Raw genomic sequence first — 20,475 nt, forward strand, 5'->3', positions numbered from 1 at the left:
GACCTGGGGGTATGTGTGCACAAATCATTGAAGGTGGAAGGACTTGGGTCATCCCCATTCAGTCTTTCTTGATGGCTATAACCTTCCAGTTCTGGTATCATCTTGTAAATCTTTTTTTTTTTTGCGTCTTCTCCAGTGCCTCTATATCCTATTTGTAATGTGGAGACCAGAACTGTGCCCAGTGAGCCAAGTGTGGTCTGACCAAGGTTTGGGACCAAAGTTTAAAATAACTGCTATGTTTTTCAATGTTATCCCTCGAGAAACGAACCCCAGTGCTTGGACCCACATGGCCGATAATAGCGAGGAACGGCAAGGGCCTGTGGCTATCGGCTGGTGCTTTCCCCTGTTACAATGCTCACCGGAAGAAGATTGGTTGGTCACCGAACGATGCTGGGGAGGCAACCCGAGCCCCTGGCTCGCTGACCGACGCAGTGGTCAAGGAACCTGGCCTGAGTTTGCTCTGTCCCGGGAGAGTTATGATGGGGCCGTGGTCTGCTGGGCTGGTTCCGTTTTTGGAAAGACTGCTTGTGACGTCCGATCCGGGAGATTTTCTCACTGGGGACGGACACACAGGAAACGCAATTAGCACAGGAATGGCAAATCACTGCTTTCCTTTATTTTATTTTGTGTAACAAGCAAATCTCAAATAATTTTCCTGACTTTTAACTGTTATTCAGGTGAATAAACATTAGCACAGCAAATAGCAACACAGGTCTGTGCCCAGGGGCAGGAACCAAGCTGGATTTACCTCCGCCCAGAGGCCAACAATAGTTCACTTGTGACTTCCCGGCTGAACTCAGCTATCTCAGATCAAATGTGGCCTGTTCCCGAGTCTGTACAGCTCATCCCACATCGGGAGCCCCCTCGACCTGCACCGGGAGCCCCCCACCCCGCATCGGGAGCCCCCTCCGACCCGCACCGGGAGCCCCCTCGCACCGGGAGCCCCCCGCCCCAGGAGCCCCCCGCCGGGTGTCCCGCCCCGCGAGACCCGCACCAGGAGCCCCCCGCCCCGCACTGCAAGGTGCACAGAGCAAGAAATTTTCCTTTATAAAGCAGCTACAATGGCCCAAGATGCTTCACAGATACGAGGATGGAGAGTGAGCCGTAGCAGGAGGGGAATTAGTGGAGTGACTGAAGAGATACTGTTTTTAATCACTTGGAATGTGTTCTGGCTCTATGCTTCTCTCCCAAGTGTAGAAATCTCTTCTTCATTGGCCTCCTTGTTGAAATGTGCAACTCTTATCCCAAGGAAACTTCCTGCTACTATAGTTTAGGGCCTTTTTGGTAGACATGATTCAATTTCTATAGTAGAGCCTTCGTCTATAGTGGGACCAGCTATGATGATGATGATTAGGTGGTCACTGGTCAGCTACACTGAATATAAATGGAGCTGGAGCGCCGGGCCCTGGAACATCGGGGCGGAGGTGCTGCGAATGAGGGTTCGGGGCCCAGGGGCAGCACGGGCCCAGCCCACACTGCAATATGTGTGCGCACTAGGTCCGTGCAGCAGAGCAGGTCTCCAGTCGTCCTGGTTAACCCTTGCCACTGGATAAAGGCCGAGCTCTATCAAGCCCGTGTGGTGGCTGGTGTGCAACGGTCACCCCATGTTAAAACAATCCACGCACAGGCATCTTCCACCCTTCAATTGGAATTCAGGACTGGAACATCGCGTCCTTCATTGAAACACCTGTGAACTCTCGTGGAAGCAAGTCATCCTCGCTCGAGGGACCACCAATGGTGATGAGTCAGAGAGGTGTGTTTGAAGGAGTAGAGAGAGGGGTGGGCTTTAGGGAGACAGTTCCAGAGAATGGGGCCAAGAGTTGAAGGCTTTGCCACTGAAGGTGGAGGATGCCAAGGAGGCCCGAGTTGCGAGAGTGGAGCCACGGGCTGGCACATAGGGCTGGAGGAGGTTGCACAGGCAGACCAGGATGAGGATGTTGAATTCAATGAGTTGGGGACAGGGAGCGAGTGAAAGATGTTTGTGCGATCTTGCTGTACAAATTGCTTGCCGCATTTCCTACATTACAACTGTGAACACTTCACAAAAGTGCTTCATTGCCTGTAAAGGTGCTTTGGGACGTCGAGGTCATGATAGGCGCTGTGTAAATGCAAGTTCTTAATTTATTTTTCTCCTCTACCTCTCTCCCATTTCTGACAGCTGTATTTGGGAAGTCTGCCTTGGTGATCTGACCATTTAACGTTGACACTCACCCTCCTGCACAGATTCTGCAGGAATTAACAGCTCTACCTCTGCAGCCAGGCTGGTGAAAAAGTCCTTCAAGAAAAACAGTGCATCCTGAATGCGGACAAAAGGGAAAACAAAATCGATCAGGAATTTTACAGGGACAGCTTACAAAAACAATCAGGAGGATGAAAAAAAAAGACATAAATTGTCTCAGTGAGTTTTGAGAGAGAAAAGTCAAGTTTCAATTGCCCAAATTGAAAATAAAATTCCTCCCCTCTCTCAGGTCACAGGCCATCCAGGCACCTTTCCACTAAAGGCATTATTGTGTCCCACACACACTGACTGTCACTGGGGTACAGTCCCACACACACTGACTCTCACTGGGGTACAGTCCCACATACACTGACTCTCACTGGGGTACAGTCCCACACACACTGACTCTCACTGGGGTACATTCCCACATACACTGACTCTCACTGGGGTACGGGTCCCACACACACTTACTCTCACTGGGGTACGGGTCCCACACACACTGACTCTCACTGGGGTACGAACCCACACACACTGACTCTCACTGGGGTACAATCCCACATACACTGACTCTCACTGGGGTACGGGTCCCACACACACTGACTCTCACTGGGGTACAATCCCACACACACTGACTCTCACTGGGGTACGGGTCCCACACACACTGACTCTCACTGGGTACAGTTCCACATACACTGACTCTCACTGGGGTACAATCCCACACACACTGACTCTCACTGGGGTACGGGTCCCACACACACTGACTCTCACTGGGGTACTATTCCCACACACACTGACTCTCACTGGGGTACGGGTCCCACACACACTGACTCTCACTGGTTTTTGGGTCCTACAGGCACTGACTGCCTGGGGTTTGATTTCCATGTGCTCCTTCCAATATTTACCCTATGAGTCAAGGGTAAAGACACTCAATCGCAGTTTAGGTTAAGGACTGTGAGCAAGGTCTACTACACATCCCTACCCATCATCAGACGCACTAATGGAGTGCAGAATTGACCATTCAGGGGCAAGTCCTGTTGGTGAACCCACTCGTTTTTACTGAAGTAAAACTCTCCTCACAGTTCACCTCAGAGCAAACCATACACATTCTGTTGGAAAGAGTAGGATTAGGATTTGGGTTAGGACAGTTTATTTCCCCTCCCAAAGTTGCATACACCCGGTCTCAGTTTTACCAACCTGGTCAATGTTTAGTCGAAGGGGCATAAGTGTGATGCGTAGACAGCACTCACGAGGCATCTGAGTGGAATCTGGACTCACATGTAAAGCCTTAATAGTTAGCTGGAGAAGAGATAGCGAGAGGTTAATATGATTATTTAAATTAAAAGGAATACTGTGTGCATAAACTTGGCTTGTATTCTCTCGAGTTTAGAAGGTTGAAGGTTGATCGAAGATTTGATGGGGTAGTTAGAGAGAAACTATTTCCTCTGGTGCGAGAAATCCAGAAGAGGGCATAATCTTAAAATTAGAGTCAGGCCATTCAGGAGTGAAAGCAGGAAGGAAGTTTTCACACAAAGGGCAGTGGAAATCTGGAATTTCCCTATCAAATCCTTTAATCTTCTATACTCGAGGGGAGTCAAGCCTGCTTTATGCAACCTGTCCTCATAATTGAACCCATTTAAACCCAGTACCATTCTGGTGAATCTGCACTGCATACCCCTTCAAAGCCAGTATCTCCTCCCTGAAGTGTGGTGCCCACAACTGAAAGCTGTACTTCAAATGCAGTAACCAGAGTTTCATATAATTGCTTTAGACAACATTGACAGAAATAATGTTCAAGGCACCCATTCCTTGGGCTCCATGCATTACACCCGCCCCCTAAGCCCCCATGCATTACACCCGCCCCCTAAGCCCCAGCCAAGAGCTCAGGTGGACAACCTTGCTGCTCTGCTGAGCTTGAAGGCCCCCTTGTTTGCCTAGCTGTCCAAGCGAGTTCCCTGCTCCCGAACCCGTGCCTCACCATGTTGGAATGAGCCTTTCTTGGTAACTCTTTGCTTGAGTACAAGTAGAGGAACTTGTTCATCTGGGATGTGGCGAGACGGTCTCGGATCTCGAGATCCTGGACAATGAAGACCTGTCTTGAGATGGGACGCTCTGTCGAACCTGGATCAACATCGTAACCTGTCTGAGGGTAAACTTCATGCTGAAATTTCACCTTAAAAAAAGGACAAATATTGGGCATTAAAGGGTGAGCTCGGTGTCAAAATAAACAGTGAAATGGCATTCTTTCTGAAGAATAGTTACTGACTGCTAAATTCTAATGACAATTGCAGCACAGGGACTGGGTGGTGTGATGTGAAATACTGCCATTTTTGTACATAGGGAAGCATAAATGGTTTTGAATGTTGAGGATGTAGTTGAAAGTGCCCTGGAGTCTTTTTAGACTTGACAACATGCTCAACTGCTACAGAGCCACAGTCAACAAAGCCAAAGGTAGATTAATTATAGTCAAAACAGTCAGAGGAAACCATGATCAAATTGGACAGGGCTCTGGTCAGATCCTCATGTAGCCCTGTGTCCAGTTCTGGTCAGATCTCATTGAGCCCTGTGTCCAGTTCTGGTCAGATCCTCATTGAGCCCTGTGTCCAGTTCTGGTCAGATCCTCATTGAGCCCTGTGCCCAGTTCTGGTCAGACCCACCTTGAGCACGGTGTCCAGTTCTGGTCAGATCCTCATTGAGCCCTGTGTCCAGTTCTGGTCAGACCCACCTTGAGCACGGTGTCCAGTTCTGGTCAGATCCTCATTGAGCCCTGTGTCCAGTTCTGGTCAGACCCACCTTGAGCACCATGTCCAGTTCTGGTCAGACCCACCTTGAACTCTGTGTCCAGTTCTGGTCAGACCCACCTTGAGCACGGTGTCCAGTTCTGGTCAGATCCTCATTGAGCCCTGTGTCCAGTTCTGGTCAGATCCTCATTGAGCCCTGTGTCCAGTTCTGGTCAGATCCTCATTGAGCCCTGTGTCCAGTTCTGGTCAGATCTCATTGAGCCCTGTGTCCAGTTCTGGTCAGATCCTCATTGAGCCCTGTGTCCAGTTCTGGTCAGATCCTCATTGAGCCCTGTGCCCAGTTCTGGTCAGATCCTCATTGAGCATTGTGTCCAGTTCTGGTCAGACCCACCTTGAGCACGGTGTCCAGTTCTGGTCAGATCCTCATTGAGCCCTGTGTCCAGTTCTGGTCAGACCCACCTTGAGCACCATGTCCAGTTCTGGTCAGACCCACCTTGAGCTCTGTGTCCAGTTCTGGTCAGACCCACCTTGAGCACGGTGTCCAGTTCTGGTCAGATCCTCATTGAGCCCTGTGTCCAGTTCTGGTCAGATCCTCATTGAGCCCTGTGTCCAGTTCTGGTCAGATCCTCATTGAGCACGGTGTCCAGTTCTGATCAGATCCTCATTGAGCCCTGTGTCCAGTTCTGGTCAGACCCACCTTGAGCATTGTGTCCAGTTCTGGTCAGACCCACCTTGAGCACCGTGTCCAGTTCTGGTCAGACACACCTTGAGCACCATGTCCAGTTCTGGTCAGACCCACCTTGAGCACCGTGTCCAGTTCTGGTCAGACCCACCTTGAGCACCTTGTCCAGTTCTGGTCAGACCCACCTTGAGCACCATGTCCAGTTCTGGTCAGACCCACCTTGAGCACTGTGTCCAGTTCTGGTCAGACCCACCTTGAGCCCTGTGTCCAGTTCTGGTCAGACCCACCTTGAGCCCTGTGTCCAGTTCTGGTCAGACCCACCTTGAGCTCTGTGTCCAGTTCTGGTCAGATCCACCTTGAGCACCGTGTCCAGTTCTGGTCAGACCCACCTTGAGCACCTTGTCCAGTTCTGGTCAGACCCACCTTGAGCACCATGTCCAGTTCTGGTCAGACCCACCTTGAGCACTGTGTCCAGTTCTGGTCAGACCCACCTTGAGCCCTGTGTCCAGTTCTGGTCAGACCCACCTTGAGCCCTGTGTCCAGTTCTGGTCAGACCCACCTTGAGCCCTGTGTCCAGTTCTGGTCAGACCCACCTTGAGCACTGTGTCCAGTTCTGGTCAGACCCATCTTGAGCACCATGTCCAGTTCTGGTCAGACCCACCTTGAGCCCTGTGTCCAGTTCTGGTCAGACCCACCTTGAGCCCTGTGTTCAGTTCTGGTCAGACCCACCTTGAGCCCTGTGTCCAGTTCTGGTCAGACCCACCTTGAGCACTGTGTCCAGTTCTGGTCAGACCCACCTTGAGCACTGTGTCCAGTTCTGGTCAGACCCACCTTGAGCTCTGTGTCCAGTTCTGGTCAGACCCACCTTGAGCACTGTGTCCAGTTCTGGTCAGACCCACCTTGAGCTCTGTGTCCAGTTCTGGTCAGACCCACCTTGAGCACTGTGTCCAGTTCTGGTCAGACCCACCTTGAGCTCTGTGTCCAGTTCTGGTCAGACCCGCCTTGAGCACCGTGTCCAGTTCTGGTCAGACCCACCTTGAGCACCATGTCCAGTTCTGGTCAGACCCACCTTGGGCACCAGTTCTGGTGACTGGGACACAAGGGTAACATTTAAGTACTGGAGGCAGAGCAGTGAAGAGCCACCTGGGTAATCCCCAGGGTCAGAGTTATGAGAAAAGGCGAGAGATACTGGGCTGTTCAGCCTAGAAATAAGGCATCTGAGATTCTTAAGAGAATGGAAAAAATAAATCTGGAATATTACTTTAAATTAAATGGCAAGAGCAGGGCAAGGAAATACAAACAAACTAGTAAAATATAAATTTATGACTGATATTAGGAAGTTGTTCGCCACACAGAGAGTGACCAATATACGAAATAAACTCCAGATAATGGAAGGGAAAACCCTATTCTTGGTATCAGCCTCTGATTCAGAAGGTTGTAGGTTCGAGCCCCACTCCAAAGATTGAAGCATAAAATCGAGGCTGACACTCCAATACAGAACTGAGGGAGTGCTGCACTGTCAGAGGTGCCATCTTTTAGATGAGACGTTAAACTGAGGCCCCGTCTGACCACTATTCGAACAAGAGCAGGGGAGTTCTCCCCGGTGGCCTGGGGCCAATATTTATCCCTCAACCAACATCACAAACAGATTATCTGGTCATTTATTTCTGTACTGTTCTGTGGGATCTTGCAGAGCGCAAAATGCGAGAGACTTCATAGGTTGTGAAGCATCCAGAGATTGTGAAAGATGATATATAAATGTAAGTTCTTTCTTTCTTATTTTCTTTCTAATGGGTGACTTCAGGATTTTTCGAATGGCCTTCATCCATGAATTTAAGGGAAAGCTAGATAAATACGTGGAATACGAGGGAGAAAGGAATAGAAGGATATATTGATAGGATGAGATGAAGTAGGGTAGGAGTAGGCCTGTGTAGAGCAAACACCAGCATAGATCAGTTTAACCGAATGGCCTGTTTCTGTGCTGTAGACTCAATGTAATAATTATCTTGTGATCTCACCTTTGGGACCTAGAAATTTAGAACATGGAAGGAGGCCATTTCGGTCCATCGTGTCCGCACCGGCCAACAAAGAGCTATCTGGCCTAATCCTACTTTTCAGCTCTAGGTCCAATCAACCATAGGCGATCCCTCGAAACAAGGATGACTTGCTTCTACGCCAAAAAAGGATGTTCGTAGGTGTTACAATGAAGGACCCGAACTACATGTTGGAGGGTGGAAGATGCCTGTGCGTGGATTTTTATTAACGTGTGGTGGCCGTTGCACACCAGCCACCACACGGGCTTGACCGAGCTCGGGCTTGGTCCAGGATTACCCAAGGCGACTGGAGACCAGCTCTGCTGCACAGACCTACTGCGCACACATATTGCAGTGTGGGCTGACTCGTGCTGCCCCTGGGCCCCTGGCCCAGAACTCACGCCTCCCCCGGGCCCGATCATGTCCCTCTACAGTTTCTCTAGGTCCATAGCCCTGTTGGTTACGGCACTTCCAAGTGCACATCCAGGTACTTTTTAAATATGGTAAGGGTCTCTGCCTCTACCACCATAAGAACATAGAACATAGCATCTTAAAATTTAGCTTCAAATCCAGCCCAGTTAATGTGATGAAAGTCTCCTCTCTTTGCTACGTGGCCTACTCCTACCCCGGTCTGGGTGAACTGGGTGTGTGACATGCATGGAAACCCATCACCATTCTGAGCGTCTCCAAACCAGCTGCTGTGAAAGCCACACAGGTTATCCTTTCTGTACTCGTTCTCCCCAAAAAAACACACCACCACCTACGTAACCCAAGAGTGCTGAGGGGCAGCAGTGGGCCAATGCCTTAAAGATGACATAAAACTGGCGGAGAGAGGAGGAAGAAAAGAAATGAACTGTGGAGAGAGTAATGGAAAGTGTTTGCTGTCACGTGACACACAGTAGTTGTGACAGTCAGTATAATAGCAGTGGGAGCTGGGGGAGGCAGGAAGGTATTCACAGGAAAGAAATAAAGACTTGCATTTCTTTACAGCCAATGAAGCACTTTTGGAGTGTAGTCACTGTTGTAATGTAGGAAACGTGGCAGCCAATTTGTGCACAGCAAGCTCCCACACACAGCAATGTGATAATGCCCAGATCATTTGTTTTAGTGATGTTGGTTGAGGGATAAATATTGGGCAGGACACCAGGGATAACTCTTCTTCGAAATAATGCCATGGGATCTTTTACGTCCACCCGAGAGGGCAGATGGGCCTCGGTTTAACGTCTCATCCAAAATACGACAGTGCAGTGTTCCCTCAGTACTGCCCTGGAATGTATGACTAGATTTTTGAGCTCGGGTTTCTGGAGTGGGAGCTGAACCCATGACCTTCGGACTCAGAGGCGAGAATGCGGCTCACTGAGCCACGGCTGAAGCCAGAGCAGCTAAAGGACGCTTCAATCTCTTACCTTGCTGAACTGAATCTCCATCAGGATGTCATGATTCCTCCCGGGTCCGCCCTGAATGCGCCTGGTGGAACGGCCATGTCGGGCTGAAGGCTGAGATGGGGAGCCTTGGGAGGAGCTTGAAGCAGGTTTAGGACTACAAAAAAAGCAGCAGACGAATACTTCAGTCAGCGCCATTGAATATTAATTCTATAGTAACGGTAGTTTTAACTGAAGCAACACAGCACAGTCTCATTTGAAAGGCTTTGCTGGCAATTTACGGTTTCCGCTAACAAATTCAAGACTCAACTCAACGCCTCCGGCTCTAACTCACCCTTCTCCAGGATCCCAAAACCTCAATCTCCTCACCTTCCTCAGTCTCCCCCCCCTACAATCTACAGGCTTCGCAAACGCAAACTTGGTGTCATTGAATCATCACTTCATGACTTCCTTCATCGCCTACTCTTTCAAATCTCAGTGATGCTTTGCACCTGGGTTTCTCAATATAATAATAAAGTACACATATTTTAGTATTCGTGAATCAATGAACCACTCACTCAACTCTTCCCTAAAAGAGCATAGAAACATAGAAAATAGGTGCAGGAGTAGGCCATTCGGCCCTTCGAGCCTGCACCGCCATTCAATAAGATCATGGCTGATCATTCCCTCAGTACCCCTTTCCTGCTTTCTCTCCATACCCCTTGATCCCTTTAGCCGTAAGGGCCATATCTAACTCCCTTTTGAATATATCCAATGAACTGGCCTCAACAACTTTCTGTGGTAGAGAATTCCACAGGTTCACAACTCTCTGAGTGAAGAAGTTTCTCCTTATTTCGGTCCTAAATGGCCTGCCCCTTATCCTTAGACTGTGACCCCTGGTTCTGGACTTCCCCAACATCGGGAACATTCTTTCTGCATCTAACCTGTCCAATCCCGTCAGAATTTTATATGTTTCTATGAGGTCCCCTCTCATTCTTCTGAATTCCATTGAATATAAGCCTAGTCGATCCAGTCTTTCTTCATATGTCAGTCCTGTCATCCCGGGCATCAGTCTGGTGAACCTTCGCTGCACTCTCTCAATAGCAAAAATGTCCTTCCTCAGATTAGGAGACCAAAACGGCACATAATATTCAAGATGTGACCTCACCAAGGCCCTGCACAACTGTAGTAAGACCTCCCTGCTCCTATACTCAAATCCTCTTGCTATGAAGGCCAACATGCCTTCTTTACCGCCTGCTATACCTGTACGCCAACTTTCAATGACTGATGTACCATGACACCCAGGTCTTATTGCACCTCCCCTTTTCCTAATCTGTCACCATTCAGATAATAATCTGCCTTCCTGTTTTTACCACCAAAGTGGATAACCTCACATTTATCCACATTATACCGCATCTGCCATGTATTTGCCCACGCACCTAACCTGTCAACCAAATTACCCTGCAGCCTCTTAGCATCCTCCTCACAGCTCACACTGCTTAGTGTCATCTGCAAACTTGGAGATATTACATTCAATTCCTTCGTCTCAGTCATTAATGTATATTGTAAATAGCTGGGGTCCCAGCACTGAACCTTGCGGTACCCAGTAGTCATTGCCTGCCATTCTGAAAAGGACCCGTTTATTCCTACTTTGCTTCCTGTCTGCCAACCAGTTCTCTATCCACGTCAATACATTACCCCCAATATCATGTGCTTTAATTTTGCACACTAATCTCTTGTGTGGGACCTTGTCAAAAGCCTTTTGAAAGTTTAAATACACTACACCCACTGGCTCCCACTTATCCACTCTACTAGTTACATCCTCAAAAAATTCTAGAAGATTTGTCAAGCATGATTTCCCTTTCATAAATCCATGCTGACTTGAACCGATCCCATCACTGCTTTCCAAATGCGCTGCTGTAATAGATTCCAACATTTTCCCCACCACCGATGTCAGGCTGACCCGGTGTTTAATTACCGGTTTTCTCTCTCCCTCCTTTTTTAAAAAGTGGGGTTACATTAGCTACCCTCCAGTCCATAGGAACTGATCCAGAGTCTATAGGATGTTGGAAAATGATCACCAATGCATCCACTATTTCTAGGGCCACTTCCTTAAGTACTCTGGGATGCAGACAATCGGGCCCTGGGGATTTATCGGCCTTCAGTCCCATCAATTTCCCAAACAGGATTTCCTTCAGTTCCTCCTTCTCGCTAGACCCTCGGTCCCTTAGTATTTCCGGAAGGTTATTTGTGTCTTCCTTAGTGAAGATAGAACCAAAGTATTTGTTCAATTGGTCTGCCATTTCTTTGTTCCCTATTATAAATTCACCTGATTTTGACTGCAAGGGACCTACATTTGTCTTCACTAATCTTTTTCTCTTCACATATCTATAGAGGCTTTTGCAGTCAGTTTTTATGTTCCCTGCAAGCTTACTCTCATACTCTATTTTCCCCCTCCAAATTAAACTCTTTGTCCTCCTCTGCTGAATTCTAAATTTCTCCCAGACCTCAGGTTTGCTGCTTTTTCTGGCCAATTTATATGCCTCTTCCTTGTATTTAACTCGATCTCTAATTTCTCTTGTTAGCCATGGTTGGGCCACCTTCCCCGTTTTATTTTTACGCCAGACAGGGATGTATAATTGTTGAAGTTCATCCATGTGATCTTTAAATATCTGCCATTGCCTATCCACTGTCAACCCTTTAAGTATCATTTGCCAGTCTATCCTAGCCAATTCACGTCTCATACCATCGAAGTTACCTTTCTTTAAGTTCAGGACCCTAGTGTCTGAATTAACTGTATCACTCTCCATCTTAATGAAGAATTCTACCATATTATGGTCACTCTTCCCCAAGGGGTCTCGCACAACAAGATTGCTAATTAATCCTCTCTGTGAGGAGGACACTAAGAGGCTGCAGGGTGACTTGGACAGATTAGGTGAGTGGGAAAATACATGGCAGATACAGTATAATGTGGATAAATGTGAGGTTATCCATTTTGGGGGCAAAAACACGAAGGCATAATATTATCTGAATGGCAGCAGACTAGAAAAAGGGGAGGTGCAATGAGACCTGGGTGTCATCAGGCAGTAAAGAAGGCAAATGGTATGTTGGCCTTCATAGCTAGGGGATTTGAATATAGGAGCAGGGAGGTCTTACTGCAGTTGTACAGGGCCTTAGTGAGGCCTCACCTGGAATATTGTGTTCAATTTTGGTCTCCTAGTCTGAGGAAGGACGTTCTTGCTATTGAGGGAGTGCAGCAAAGGTTCACCAGACTGATTCCAGGGATGGCTGGGCTGTCATATGAGGAGAGACTGGATCAACTGGGCCTTTATTCACTGGAGTTTAGAAGAATGAGAGGGGATCTCATAGAAACATATAAGATTCTGACGGGACTGGACAGGTTAGATGCGGGAAGAATGTTCTCGATGTTGGGGAAGTCCAGAACCACGGGACATAGTCTTAGGATAAGGGGTAGGCCATTTAGGACTGAGATGAGGAGAAACTTCTTCACTCAGAGAGTTGTTGACCTGTGGAATTCCCTGCCGCAGAGAGTTGTTGATACCAGTTGATTGGATATATTCAAGAGGGAGTTACATATGGCCCTTACGGTTAAGGGGATCAAGGAGTATGGAGAGAAAGCAGGAAAGGGGTACTGAGGGAATGATCAGCCATGATCTTATTGAATGGCGGTGCAGGCTCGAAGGGCCGAATGGCCTACTCCTGCACCTATTTTCTATGTTTCTATGACACAACACCCAGTCTAGGATAGTCAGCTCTCTAGTTGGTTCCTCGAGATATTGGTCGAGAAAACCATCCCTAATACACTCCAGGAAATCGTCCTCCACCGTATTGCTACCAGTTTGGTTAGCCCAATCTATATGTAGATTAAAGTCACCCATGATAACTGCTGTGCCTTTATTGCACACATCCCTAATTTCCTGTTTGATGATGTCCCCAACCTCACTACTACTGTTTGGTGGTCTGTACACAACTCCCACTAGCATTTTCTGCCCTTTGGTGTTCCGCACCTCTACCCATACAGATTCCACATCATCCAAGCTAAATGTCCTTCCTTATTATTGCATTAATTTCCTCTTTAACCAGAAACGCTACCCCACCTCCTTTTCCTTTCTGTCTATACTTCCTGAATATTGAATACCCTGGATGTTGAGTTCCCAGCCTTGGTCACCCTGGAGCCATGTCTCCGTAATCCCAATTACATCATATCCGTTAACAGCTGTCTGCGCAGTTAATTCATTCACCTTATTACGAATGCTCCTCACATTGAGACAAAGAGCCTTCAGGCTTGTTTTTTTAACACTCTTTCTCCTTTTAGAATTATGTTGTAATGTGGCCTTTTTTGATTTTTGCCTTTGATTTCTCTGCTCTCCACCTTTCCTTATCTCCTTTCTACCTTTTGCTTCTGCCCCCATTTTACTTCCCTCTGTCTCCCTGCATAGATTCCCATCCCCCTGCCATATTAGTTTAAACCCTCCTCAACAGCACTAACAAATACTCCCCCGAGGACATTGGTTCCGGTCCTGCCCAGGTGCAGACCATCCGGTTTGTACTGGTCCCACCTCCCCCAGAACCGGTTCCAATGTCCCAGGAATTTGAATCCCTCCCTCTTGCACCATTCCTCAAGCCATGTATTCATCTTAACTATCCTGCTATTTCTACTCTGACTAGCACGTGGCACTGGTAGCAATCCTGAGATTACTACCTTTTGAGGTCCTACTTTTTAATTTAACTCCTAGCTCCTTAAATTCAGCCTGTAGGACCGCATCCCATTTTTTTACCTATATCATTGGTACCTATATGCTGTTCCCCCTCCCCCTCCAGAATGCCCTGCAGCTGCTCCGAGACATCCTTGACCCTTGCACCAGGGAGGCAACATACCATCCTGGAGTCTCGATTGCAGCCGCAGAATCACATCCCTTCACCAGCGGACTATTGCACACTCAGTACATGTTGCCTCAAACGCAGCTCACTAACGCTTATTTTCCTGTTTCTTTCTGAAAGACACAAATCAGCCTATGCAGCCCGCCGTGTGGATTGGGGGGGGGGGGTGGTGCGGTCGGCTGGGGAGGGTTGGGCAATTCCAGACTTGGCTGATTTCATCGTCCCAGTTACTTTCAATTGGGCTGCTACAGGATGTCCTCCTGTTGATGATGTGAGTGGTCTGGGTAGGCGACATGGAAACTCAACATGGCAGTTCTCAGCGGATGTTCGTCATTTGGATATTGTACATGGTATATATATATGTATATGTTTATGTATATTCCAAGTACACCACTATTGTGTGTGTGTGTGCTATTATGTACACACACACACACACCAAAAGTGCACTTGGAACAAAAAGTACTGTCATCTCCTCCCTTCTTCTTAAACACTGTTGGTGTTCCCATGGTCTGTTGCCACTGATATTGGTTGTTCCCTCTCAGGTTTCCACCAACAGCATCCTGTGCTCCCCACTTACTGCTCTTTTGGGAGGATGGATGGTGATCCGACATCCAGTAGTATTTCGTAAACAGCAATAACTATCGATGTAGTGATCTCTCTAACACGCATGCTCCCGTATGGATTTCACCCCAGTAATCAGGCTACGTTTCTCACTTTTATAATCTGTTCAATTATCTAGTGTTGTCACTAGGATTTCAGGGTTAGGGTAATCCGAGTCAGAACGTGAAAGCTTCATTCTTTGAACTGTGAATAGAAGCCCCACCATTATAATTAAAGGCTCTGGAGAGATCACATTTGTGCTCCGCCACAGCTCAGTGGATACGGACCTGTCACTGCTGATGAGAGTTTGAGGCAAGGGATTATCACAGAATCTTAAAACACATTAGCCCAGTATGATTTTTGTCTATAGCTACCAATGCACCGAACAAGACCAGCGACAACATTGACCATCAGCGATAGGGAACTCACGTTATGCTTTTAACAGGGGAACGTGCAGAGAGGGCTGTTCCGAAGTCCCTTCCACCATACAGGTGCCACACCACCGAGATCTCCTTCACTACGTATCGGATCTCCGGGATCGGAAGGTGCAGCGGGGCTTTGTTTGTGTCCATCTTCTTGACTGGCAGCGTGAAGTATTCATCTTTGATCAGAATCGGTCCAGCGATCAGCATCTTCACTACGGGCTCGGTCTCTCTCTGCCAGACAAGACAGATAACTCCTTTAAGAACCACAGACATAACCACCTAGAAGGACGTGGGCAACAGGTGCATGGGAACACCACCACCTCCACGTTCCCCTCCCAGTCACACACCGTCCTGACTTGGAAATATATCGGCCGTTCCTTCATCGTCGCTGGGTCACAATCCTGGAACTCCCTCCCTAACAGCACTGTGGGAGTACCTTCACCACACGGACTGCAGCGGTTCAAGAAGGCGGCTCACCACCACCTTCTCAAGGGGCAATTAGGGATGGGCAATAAATGTTGGCCCACGATAAGAATAAAATTAATTTAAAAATGGAACTGCACATGAGGCTAACCTAACGCAAATAAAACATTGGTCACTCAAGAAGGTCTTTTTCCTGATTGGAATTCCACTCTCTCTCCCTCAGGATCGCTCACTTAGTTTGCCACTTTTTCCTCCCCTCCCATCCCTGATGTGATAGGGTACATAGGAACAGGAGTAGGCCATTCAGCCCCTCGAGCCTGTTCCGCCATGAGTTTGTGGCTGGTGTTTATCTCAGCTCCATTCCATGATTCGGCGAGTGCTGCCCACCCTTCTGTACCTTGTCCAAGTGGCTATTCTCCATGTGTCAGCCAAGACACTGGTTATTCAATTTTTAATTAATTCACAAGTTGTTGATGGCAGTATTTATTGCCCTTGAGAGGATGGTGGCAAGCTGCCATTTCAGAGGGCAGTTAAGAATCAACCACATTGGCAGATTTCCTTCTCTAAAGGACATAAGTGAACCAGATGGGTTTTTACGACAATCCTGTAGTTACATGGTCACCATTACCGACACAAGCTTTTTATTCCAGATTTATTAATTAACTGCCTTGGTGGGATTTGAACTCATGTCTCTGGATCATTAATCCAGACCTCTGGATTACTAGCCCAGTAACATTACCATTATGCTACCGTACCCATTAGGAAACTCAGTGCAGAGCCTGTTTCTTTCCCTGTCCAACGAGCAGCTCATCTGCAATTTTCAGTAGGGGTCACTGGACAGGCATCAGGAGCAGGAACCCAGGGTCATTCTCCTCCTTCCTTAACGTGGCGGACTGAGGAAAGTTGGAGCATCATGACTGCTGCTCCGGCTGGGGGTCAGTTAAGAAAGGCTTGAATTTGTATAGCGCCTTTCATGACCTCAGGACATTCCAAAGCACTTTACAGCCAATGAAGTACTTTTGAAGTGTAGTCACTGTTGTAATGTATGAAACGTGGCAGCCAATTTGCACTCAGCAAGCTCTCACAAACAACAATGAGATAAGTGACAAGATATGACTGTTTTAGTGATGGCGGTTGAGGGATAAATATTGGCCAGAACATCGGGGATAACTCTTCTTCGAAAAGTGCCATGGATCTTTTATGTTTCTCTGAGAGGGCAGACGGGGCCTCAATTTAACGTCTCATCCAAAAGACGACACCTCCGACAGTGCAGCACTCCCTCAGTATTGCACTGAGTGTGTCAGTCTGAATTGTGGGCTCAAGTCTCTGTAGTGGGGCTTGAACCCACGACCTTCTGACTCAGAGAAGAGAGTGCCACCCACTGTGTTAGGATCAGGGATGGAATCTGGGGGTTTCTCGGTTACATAAGAACATAAGAAATAGGAGCAGGAGTAGGCCATATGGCCTCTTGAACCTGCTCCGCCATTTAGTACGATCATGGCTGATCCAATCATGGACTCAGGTCCACTTCCCTGCCTGCTCCCCATAACCCCTTATCGTTTAAGAAACTGTCTATTTCTGTCTTAAATTTATTCAATGTCCCAGCTTCCACAGCTCTCTGAGGCAGCGAATTCCACAAATTTACAACCCTCTGAGAGAAGAAATTTCTCCTCATCTCAGTTTTAAATGGGCGGCCCCTTATTCTAAGATTATGCCCCCTAGTTCTAGTCTCCCCCATCAGTGGAAACATCCTCCACTTATCCATCGAACTGTGCATTTACCCACCAGGTTCATTTTGCCACTTTGCACTGAAATCTGATCTAAACCTTTTCATTGCCTTCAGGCACCTGCAGCTCTCTTTTTCCCTTTCAGCACTTACCGTGGCCGCTATCTTTGGCGCCTCCAGGATGCAGAAGTCCTCGCTCTCAGGATGCTCGCTGGGAAAGGAGCTGTAGGCCACATGATGCTCAGGGAGGACCATGGTGGAACTCGGGCTCTGCTCCTGCGAAGAACCTCCACTCTCATCGGGGAAGAGGAAAAGGTCGGACCGGGCCGGCTCTCGTTCCTGAATGAGGTCATCGTAGATCCCTGAAGACAAGACATGGGAAAAAGGAAGATTGAAAGATTGCCGCTATTTGCACCCTTACTTCCCTCAGTAACCTTGGATATATCCCAGCCAGGACAGATGACTTTTCTTCTTTGAGTACTGACAATTATTTAAGAACCACCTCTCTATTTTTATCCTACCCTATATTGCTATTACTTCCTCCTTTACTGCTTCATTGACAGCATCCTCTTCTCTAGTGAAGGCAGATATATTCAAAAGGGAGTTAGATGTGGTCCTTACGGCTAGAGGGATCAAGGGGTATGGAGAGAAAGCAGGAACGGGGTACTGAGGTGAATGATCAGCCATGATCTTATTGATTGGTGGTGCAGGCTCGAAGGGCCGACGGCCTACTCCTGCACCTACTTTCTATGTTTCATTAGGTACCTCAGCCATGGCCTCTGCCTCCACAAGATGATCTCCTTTTGGGCCCTAATCGCCCCTACCCTCTTATTATTTATATGTTTATAAAAGACTTTTGGATTCCCTTTTATGTTAGCTGCCAATCTGTTCTCATACTTTCTCCTTTCTCCTCTTATTTCCTTTTTCCGTTCCCCTCTGTACTTTCTGTGTACAGCTTGGTTCTCTACCATATTATTAACCTGACATTTATTCATAATCTTCCTTTTTCCATTTCATTTAATCTCAATTTCATTGGACATCCAGGGAGCTTTAGCTTTGGTTCCCCTTTCCTTTCCCCCTGACTGAAATGTGTCCAGTCTGGACCCAAATGACAAATCAGAATACAATTTTGTGAGGTGACTCCCTCTGAATCTGATTTAAGCTCAAGTGCAAAACTGATTTAATGGATAAAATCTAGCATTACCTACTCCCCTCCCGAACCATAGAGCACAGAAGGAGACCATTTTACCCATTGTGCCTCTGCTTGCTCTTTGACCAACAAAATATCTGGAATGCTCTGTCTGAAAGGGCGGTGGGAGCAGATTCAATAGTAACTTTCAAAAGGGAACGGGATACATACTTGAAGGGGAAAATTTGCAGGGCTATGGGGAAAGAGCGGGGGATAGTGGGACTAATTGGGCAGCTCTTCTAAAGTGCCGGTACAGGCATGATGGGCTGAATTGGCCCTTCTGCACTGTATGATGCTATGTGAACCTGAACCCATGGCCCAAATTCTCCATCCAAGCTGTGCTGCCGTGGTGAATGAGGCCACAGGAGGAAGGGGAAGGAAATGCGCTACAAAAAATATATTCAAAAAGGAGTTAGATGAAGTCCTTACTACTAGGGGGATCAAGGGGTATGGCGAGAAAGCAGGAATGGGGTAATGAAGTTGCATGTTCAGCCATGAACTCATTGAATGGCGGTGCAGGCTAGAAGGGCCGAATGGCCTACTCCTGCACCTATTTTCTATGTTTCTAAAAATCTTTCATGAGCTGCCATCCCACATAACATCGGGTCACAAAGGTGGGAAGGAACTGCTCAGATGCTTTCTTGGTCGCACTGGCACCGATAGCCATTCATTGCTTTGCGCCTGTCCAAGTGTATCCTTGCTAATAATCAGTGCTGCTTCTGGGTGGCAGTAATGTAATATACATGCAGGATTCGTGTAATACACACAACTTGTACAGAATGTGGTGTGGCAAGATGATGGTGACGGGTCATGTGGTACCGTATGATTGCATACTGATGATGGGAATAGATTCCAGTTGGAGAAAAGCCAAAGCTGAGCTGGGGAACTGTGCACAGTAAAGGCGGGAGGAGCGGCAATAGATAACTGCAGAAGCTGGCAGAACACAATAACATAAGAAATAGACTCAAAAAAGGCAAAATTATACAGAATGATACACAATTCTGATACATATATGTTGCACTTTCACCATGCTAATATAATCAATATAATAGTGGTCCAGATTAGTAATTGCTGCACAACAGTTCTTTACTATCTCACCACAACACAAAGTCTAGATGGGCCTATACAATAGGAGTAGGCAATACAGCCCCTCGAGCCTGCTCCACCATTCAATAAGATCATGGCTGATCTTCGATCTCAACTCCACTTTTCTGCCTCATCCTCATATAGAAACATAGAAAATAGGTGCAGGAGTAGGCCATTCAGCCCTTCGAGCCTGCACCACCATTCAATAAGATCATGGCTGATTATTCACCTCAGTACCCCTTTCCTGCTTTCTCTCCATACCCCTTGATCACTTTAGCTGTAAGGGCCATATCTAACTCCCTCTAGAATATATCCAATGAACTGGCATCAACAACTCTCTGCGGTAGAGAATTCCACAGGTTAACAACTCTCTGAGTGAAGAAGTTTCTCCTTATCTCAGTCCTAAATGGCATACCCCTTATCCTTAGACTGTGTCCCCTGGTTCTGGACTTCCCCAACATTGGGAACATTCTTCCTGCATTTAACCTGTCCAGTCCCGTCAGAATTTTAAATGTTTCTATGAGATCCCCTCTCATCCTTCTAAACTCCAGTGAATACAGGCCTAGTCGATCCAGTCTCTCCTCATATGTCAGTCCAGCCATCCTGGGAATTAGTCTGGTGAACCTTCGCTGCACCTCCCTTCAATAGCAAGAACGTCCTTCCTCAGATTAGGAGACCAAAACTGAACACAGTATTCCAGGTGAGGCCTCACCAAGGCCCTGTACAACTGCAGTAAGACCTCCCTGCTCCTATACTCAAATCTCCGAGCTATGAAGGCCAACATACCATTTGCCTTCTTCACCGCCTGCTGTACCTGCATGCCAACTTTCAATGACTGACGTACCATGACACCCAGGTCTCGTTGCACATCCCCTTTTCCTAATCTGCTGCCATTCAGATAATATTCTGCCTTCGTGTTTTTGCCACCAAAGTGGATAACCCCACATTTATCCACATTATACTGCATCTGCCATGCATTTGCCTACTCACCTAACCTGTCCAAGTTACCCTGCAACCTTTTAGTGTCCTCCTCACAGCTCACACCACCACCCAGCTTAGTGTCATCTGCAAACTTGGAGATATTACACTCAA

At 47.5% G+C, this 20,475-nt stretch overlaps 1 protein-coding gene across 7 annotated transcripts in view; it reads right to left on the reverse strand.

The window, feature by feature from the left end:
• LOC139263517 (autophagy-related protein 2 homolog B-like) overlaps nucleotides 1–20,475 on the reverse strand; it is a 135,902-nt gene that overhangs the window by 15,191 nt on the left and 100,236 nt on the right. For 6 of the 7 annotated variants that reach the window (XM_070879726.1, XM_070879725.1, XM_070879722.1 and 3 more), the window contains 7 exons: nucleotides 17,262–17,470; nucleotides 14,964–15,190; nucleotides 9,078–9,210; nucleotides 4,194–4,388; nucleotides 3,413–3,514; nucleotides 2,212–2,296; nucleotides 360–555 (listed from right to left, as the gene is read on the reverse strand). In XM_070879726.1, coding sequence (XP_070735827.1) covers nucleotides 360–555; nucleotides 2,212–2,296; nucleotides 3,413–3,514; nucleotides 4,194–4,388; nucleotides 9,078–9,210; nucleotides 14,964–15,190; nucleotides 17,262–17,470 — 1,147 coding nt within the window. The remainder of the gene's footprint in view (nucleotides 1–359; nucleotides 556–2,211; nucleotides 2,297–3,412; nucleotides 3,515–4,193; nucleotides 4,389–9,077; nucleotides 9,211–14,963; nucleotides 15,191–17,261; nucleotides 17,471–20,475) is intronic. The other variant, XR_011593159.1, reaches the window with a different exon arrangement.

This window comes from Pristiophorus japonicus, chromosome 4 (assembly GCF_044704955.1).
Source record: "Pristiophorus japonicus isolate sPriJap1 chromosome 4, sPriJap1.hap1, whole genome shotgun sequence".
NCBI classification, from domain to species: domain Eukaryota; kingdom Metazoa; phylum Chordata; class Chondrichthyes; family Pristiophoridae; genus Pristiophorus; species Pristiophorus japonicus.